At 46.3% G+C, this 6,850-nt stretch overlaps 1 protein-coding gene across 1 annotated transcript in view; it reads right to left on the bottom strand.

The window, feature by feature from the left end:
- LOC124789118 (dorsal root ganglia homeobox protein-like) overlaps positions 1-4,230 on the bottom strand; it is a 125,332-nt gene extending 121,102 nt beyond the window's left edge. Inside the window, exon 1 of the mRNA XM_047256407.1 lies at positions 4,144-4,230. Within this exon, the coding sequence (XP_047112363.1) occupies positions 4,144-4,215 (72 nt within the window). The 5' untranslated portion in view covers positions 4,216-4,230. The remainder of the gene's footprint in view (positions 1-4,143) is intronic.
- Positions 4,231-6,850: the final 2,620 nt, after the last annotated feature.

Raw genomic sequence — 6,850 nt, forward strand, 5'->3', positions numbered from 1 at the left:
TATGTTGGTGACTGGCAGGAAGATCTCATTGCAAGCGACAAGGCTCAGTTTTCAAGACGATACTGCTGTCCCGAAGCCACATATCACAAGACGAATAAGCGATGTCGTTTAGAATGGCACAAAACTACGTCGTCTTTGGAGTAGTGACAAAAATGTTTGTCGAGTAGCGAGTGACGGTATGCAATGCAATGCGGCACTTGGATGGTTGTGAACAGATATATTGGGTGCCTAGATAACGCTACTTACGCGAGTGAATTCGTTTCTAGTGGTTTGAAGGGTTCGAAGCGTCATTTGTAGCTGATGACAAATTGAAATAAGTTATTTATACATCATTTTAGATAACCGAATGCTTCCCACATGGAACCACTTTTTGAATCAGTCCTTCTATATATCACCGTAATAATTCTTCTATCACCAAAGTGTGGACAACTGCACTGTGGTGTGTAGAAAGACGCCTCTGAATGGACGAAAACCTAAAACTCCGAGTATCGAATTCACATAAATTACAAAACAACTCTGGCATACTGCAGCGATCGAGAATTAATCACTTCAAGTACTCGCAAATGTAAAACATCTAGCACTATGCATCCAGAGTGGTTTTAAAAGAAATTCCCATATATAAGTGGATGAATACAAAGGAAAAGTGGCTTATTCAGGAAATGGGTAACTTAAAAATTTGTTATTCAACGTATTCTTGAGTCTCTCTCGTCATTCTGGGGCCCTCTGATGGAAGAGGCAGCTAAAATCTAAAGTAGAGCGGCATACATTTCATCACTGGTTCGTTTAGTAAGCGCTAAGCAGACTCCATCAAACTCCAGTACAAGGCGATAAGAGACAGATTTACTCTTAAAATCACTAGAGCGTGAGGAGGTACACATTAATTTTTGGAAAAAAGCTTCGTTCTCGCCATGTAGAGACGTGACTGACACAAAATATACAAACTTTTTCTTTTTTGTTTCTTCTAGACACATCCAGGGCACCGTTCCCTAAGTCGTGACCATACAAGGATATTACGTCACTTGCAAGTGAATTCGGCAACATTTTTATTATAATTTTCAGGTTTTAGTGTAGACGTTTCTCCTTTTCCAGTGTGATTTTTGTAGATGGACAACGTATGACCGAAGGGCTCTTGATTAAAGGCGCTTTACTTTGTGTCGAGAAGAATTAAAAATACTTGCCTATTATTTTCTTCTAAAAACAACTTGCTAAATATGCATGATGATGAAATTATAGAGTTTGGACCCCATAAGGATACTTACGGACGTTAATGACAGGAGTGCCAGAGCACAGTGTAGTGTAGTTTGTGACAGATTAAGGAGTCGATTTTGGGTGAACTACAGGTCTCGCTAAGCATGTTACTAATCCGCCAGAAATCCTGTTAACACTATTATCCACGGCTGTTCACGAATATGAGAACAAATTCCAGCTTCATTTTTCGGCACTTAGCGGTATTGTTCAAACCAAGTTGAATGCCAGTGAGGGTCCTAAATACTGTTATTTGCCAAGCCGCCGCCTTTGCAACGAGCAGCTGTGAAAGTAGAGACAGTTATAAAACAATTTTACTTTCCGTCCGAACCACAAACAACTTGTACTGCTGTTACCGGGCTGGAATTTCTTGGTAGATTAAAACTGTTTGTCGAGCCGGGAACTCAAACCCAGGACCTTTCCCTTTCGAGGGCAAATGCTCTACCGACTGGGCGACTCGTCCTGAAGTACTACACCTCCTACCGTCAAAACTCTTACGTTTTTGTTATCTTCCGTACTATATATATATAATAGTGTATATACTATATATAATCTTGTTTTATTTATTAATTAATTTTGCTTAATATTTTGAGCTATAGTAATCGTGATTTTTCTGTTTTAGCACTGGCTATCTGAGTGTGGGACAAACGTCGAAAATGGTAATAGTTGTAACAGTGAGATATGTTGTGGGGATTCCGACTTGAAAAAAAAAAAAAAAAACCTCCAAGTTTTTGTCTTCCTCTGTTTACCTGTTCTTGCTTCGCTGAAGCTACAACATCCCGTCATCAGTGGCTTCCTTTTCTTTTAGTAACAGATCGTTTTGTTGTTAACGTTGCTGTCTCCTTTCTGCAGTGTAGCTGATGCTTCAAAACAGTTTATTTTGTTGCTAGCGGCAGTGGTTTACCCACTGTCAAAACACAATAAACTGTCCTCTCAACTGTGTTGAAATACCAGCTGAACTGCAGAAGACAGACAGACGGCGACATGAATCCTCGTTCGACTGATACTTTGATATTGTTCGTCAAGATCCAAAGAAGAGCAGCACGTTTCTTTACAGATTCTATAAGCAACCGCGAATGCGTGGCGAGATGATCAGCCGGCTCCAGTATCAGACGCTAAAAGAAAAGCTTTCTGGATCACAGAGCAGTTCACTGTTAAAGTTCCAAGACCTCAGGCTCCAAGAAGGCACACCCGTTCGTGCCTCTCGCGAAAACACCACGAAGGTAAAAGTTAGAGAGATTTCATGTCTCACATAGGCTTACCACCAGTCACTCTTCACGCCGATTTTTCGCGATTGGAACAGGAAAGCGAAAATGACAGCGGTACTCAAAGCAGCCTCTAGCAGATATAGTGATGTGCCTTGCGAATTTTAGTTGGAGTTGGAAACAATAAAACTTGCTGAAAACTAAAATAAATGGAAAGACAATGATGATGGTCTACCAAGAGCGAAAAACGAGAACTTGGGTACTGCACAAGCCGCTGCACAATATTAGATTGGTGCATAAGTTCGTAACGCTTCTGTTTTGCATGTTGGTATTCCGGTTGCTGTAGGTTTATTTATCGACTATCATTTCTTGTTTGTAGTTCACTGTTCCTATTTGAGTTTACGTATTGTCATTTTGTCAGTTGTAGATAATAAGTGGAGCTGCCGACGCTAGACAATGGTGTGACAAGAGGAGAAACGACAACATTTCCGGCATATTCCTCTGTTCGAGTTCAGTAAAGGGTTGACAGTAGAGGAGGCAGTCAGAAACATTTGCGCCCTGTGTAAGGATAATGCCGTTGGGCGGAGCGCGGCAAGAAAATGGTTCTCTCGTTTTCTCGTTTGGAGGATCGTTTTGACGTAGTCACTCTTCACGTTCAGGAAGACTTCCGGGGTTCGATGTAGATCTTTTAAAAGAATTAATCCAGGATGTTCCAAGCCAGTATGCTCGAGAACTGGCAAACATGGTGAATTGACATCATTCCACAATCGTGAGACATTTGCATGCAATGGTGAAGATTGAAAAATTGTATGTGTGGGTACCGCATACGCTAAGCCAAAATCACAAAATCAGCAGGTGGTCATATGTACATCTCTGGTTGCTCTTCATCAATTGGATCGTCAAAAACACCGGCCTTTTCACTCCTATATTGTTACTGGTGACGAGAAACGGTGTCTATGCTAACATGAGGAGAAGAAAGGAATGGTTGAGCCCAAAACTTGCAGCAACTCCCTGTACAAAGACCGGTGTGCCTCCACAAAAGATAATGTTATGCATCTGTTGGAATAGAGATGGTGTGGTGTACAACAAATTGCTGCCCCGAGGTGTAACCATCACTGCAAACATTACATTTATAGCAACTGAGACGCCATGCAGACGCAGTCCAAGGAGGACTAGGAAGGCTGCGCGAAGTGATGCTACTCCCGCAGTATGCTAGACTGATGAAAAACACGGTACAAGGAGTTGGGTTGGGAAGTCATTCCGCACCCATCTTATTCAACCGACCCTGCGACCTCAAATTTTCACCTTTTCCGCTCTCCATCGAACAACTTCCAAGGAATTTGGTTTCCAAATGAAAATGTGCTCCCAAAATGGCTCGACGTGTTCTCGCAACATTTCTAAAGCCGCCGAATCGAGAAGTTACCCCAGCGTCGACAGACTTTTGTAAACAATGAAGGAAAATATATTATTGATGACTAAAGTGTCTGTTGTATGTATCTGTTATGTCTACGAAAGTTATGAAAATACGCTACGAACTTATGTAACAACATAATTAATTTGTCATTCAAGGAAACATGGACAAAAGAAGGTATCTTTCCTGAAGAAAGGCTGTACAAGTTACTCGCGACTGTCAGAGGTGACTTTCTATGCTGAGCTGAGTATTGAGGCGTCGGCCGTGGCGGCCCTCACTCACCTGCCTGCGGCGGCCGAACATGTACTCGGACAGGAGGTCTCCAGGCAGCGGAGACAGGAACGGGCCCGCCATGATGTCTGCAGCGGCGTCGCGACGTCTGGCGTCTGCCGTCTGGCGCTCGCTGGCTGCGTCCAGCGCGAGCGGCGGCGGCAGCGGCGGCGGCGACGCCGCCCGGGGTGGCGCCCCGGAGCCACGCCCACCCGGCCCGCGAGCGCCGCCGCCATTGGCGGACGCAGCGAGCAGGCCACGCCCCCAGCGTCCGCCACTCCCCGGCGCCGCGGCGCCGCCAGCGCCGCGTAGTGGCAGTAGCAACACTGACTGTCTGTGTGTGCGTGTGTGTGTGTGTGTGTGTGTGTGTGTGTGGCCGCCAGCGAGAGAGGATGACGGCACGACGGCACGGGGAAAAAGTCGCGCGGCGAGTGGGAGAGTTGATCGCGCGCCATCAATAGGTCAAACGCATCGCTTTTGCCATTCACGGCAGATTTGTGTGGCGCGCGCGACCGGACCACCCGCTTCTGCGACGAAAATGTGATTTGCGCGCCAACTCTGATGATGCCATTGGAAGACATTTGACGCATACACACACCTTTTTTTGTTTGTTTTTTTTAGCGTTTTAATCGCGATGAACACAGCGGCGTTCCATGAATTTCATTCAGTCTCTTTGCCCCCAGCAGCATGACAACACGGGCTAAAAGGGTTTATAATTAAAACTCCTAAAAACAAACTGATACGCTCTCAGAGTTCTGAAGAAAAAGGCATCCGAATCACATGCTCAAGGGGACCGCGCCTAATCACCATCACCGATTTCGTCCATATTTATGGTATACGCAGAGCTGGGACAGAAATGAAACTGACAGAAGTTGGAGTTCGAGATAGTCAAGCGTTTAGCAAAAACAAAAAAAGCATTTTAGCGCAGATCGGGAAAGGCAACAGCCACTTATGATAGTACCTTAGTGCGCAGGCAGCGGCCGGTACAACGAAGAGCGGTAATAAGTGGGTGGTAGTGATCGGTTCCCAATGTGGAAGCTTTTTTCTCTTTTTTGTTTGCTATTTTTAAGTTACCGAAATAAGCTCGATACACTGTATTTATCAATATGTTCATATAAGGCATGAAAAGGAAACGCAAAAGGAAATCTGAAGTTGCCAAAAATTTCCAAGAGACGATTATACTCACAGCGTCCACGAGGACACTCCAGATACCTTGCAAAACTGGATTGCAAGTAAAACGTACAGGAATTCCGTTAGTTTCATTTCGATCTTCGATCAGATACCGTTCCTATGTTTCTACGATGAATATCACCCCAGCACAAGTAAATCAACAACTACAGTCAAATAATAAAAGACTCTAATTGCTTTACAACCCCCTCCTAGAAATTCATTCTCAATCTAAAATTTTCCTTTACCTTCCCTTTTCATGCTTTTCAACAAAATATTAATGAATACAAGTTATTGAGCACTATTTCGCGTCATTTGCATTTTTAGATACCGATTCGATCCCACGGCCCTTGTACTACCGTTCTGCTCTCATTCCGCTGTGCTGTCCGTTTCCTGGAAACTACGCTAACGAAAACGGCTGGTTTCGCACTCTGCACACTATTTATCCTATTTGCTTAGCCATCTGGAGCTGCCTCTTCTGTCACCTGCACTTATGGCCAAGCCCTGCATTCACCATAAATCTGGACGGAATCTGTGAAGGCTTGTATAGGTAGGCGCGGTGCCCGTGTCTCAGATACAACCCGAGCGACGCCTCGCTCGTTAGACGGAACACGCCACGAGTTAAAAAAATGATTCAAATGGCTCTAAGCACTAGGGGATTTAACATCTGAGGTCATCAGTCCCCTAGACTTAGAACTATTTAAACGTAACTAACCTAAGGACGTCACACACATCCGTGCCCGAGGTAGGATGCGAACCTGCGACCATAGCAGTAGCGTGGTTCCGGACTGAAGGGCCTAGAACCGCTCGGCCACAGCGGCCGGCACCACGAGTTCCTCTCTCCTGCCAGACCCTACGTCTGAAATTAGCTCTTATAAATTACGTCCTGAGCTACACTCCTGGAAATGGAAAAAAGAACACATTGACACCGGTGTGTCAGACCCACCATACTTGCTCCGGACACTGCGAGAGGGCTGTACAAGCAATGATCACACGCACGGCACAGCGGACACACCAGGAACCGCGGTGTTGGCCGTCGAATGGCGCTAGCTGCGCAGCATTTGTGCACCGCCGCCGTCAGTGTCAGCCAGTTTGCCGTGGCATACGGAGCTCCATCGCAGTCTTTAACACTGGTAGCATGCCGCGACAGCGTGGACGTGAACCGTATGTGCAGTTGACGGACTTTGAGCGAGGCCGTATAGTGGGCATGCGGGAGGCCGGGTGGACGTACCGCCGAATTGCTCAACACGTGGGGCGTGAGGTCTCCACAGTACATCGATGTTGTCGCCAGTGGTCGGCGGAAGGTGCACGTGCCCGTCGACCTGGGACCGGACCGCAGCGACGCACGGATGCACGCCAAGACCGTAGGATCCTACGCAGTGCCGTAGGGGACCGCACCGCCACTTCCCAGCAAATTAGGGACACTGTTGCTCCTGGGGTATCGGCGAGAACCATTCGCAACCGTCTCCATGAAGATGGGCTACGGTCCCGCACACCGATAGGCCGTCTTCCGCTCACGCCCCAACATCGTGCAGCCCGCCTCCAGTGGTGT

Source organism: Schistocerca piceifrons, chromosome 3, assembly GCF_021461385.2.
Source record: "Schistocerca piceifrons isolate TAMUIC-IGC-003096 chromosome 3, iqSchPice1.1, whole genome shotgun sequence".
NCBI lineage: Eukaryota > Metazoa > Arthropoda > Insecta > Orthoptera > Acrididae > Schistocerca > Schistocerca piceifrons.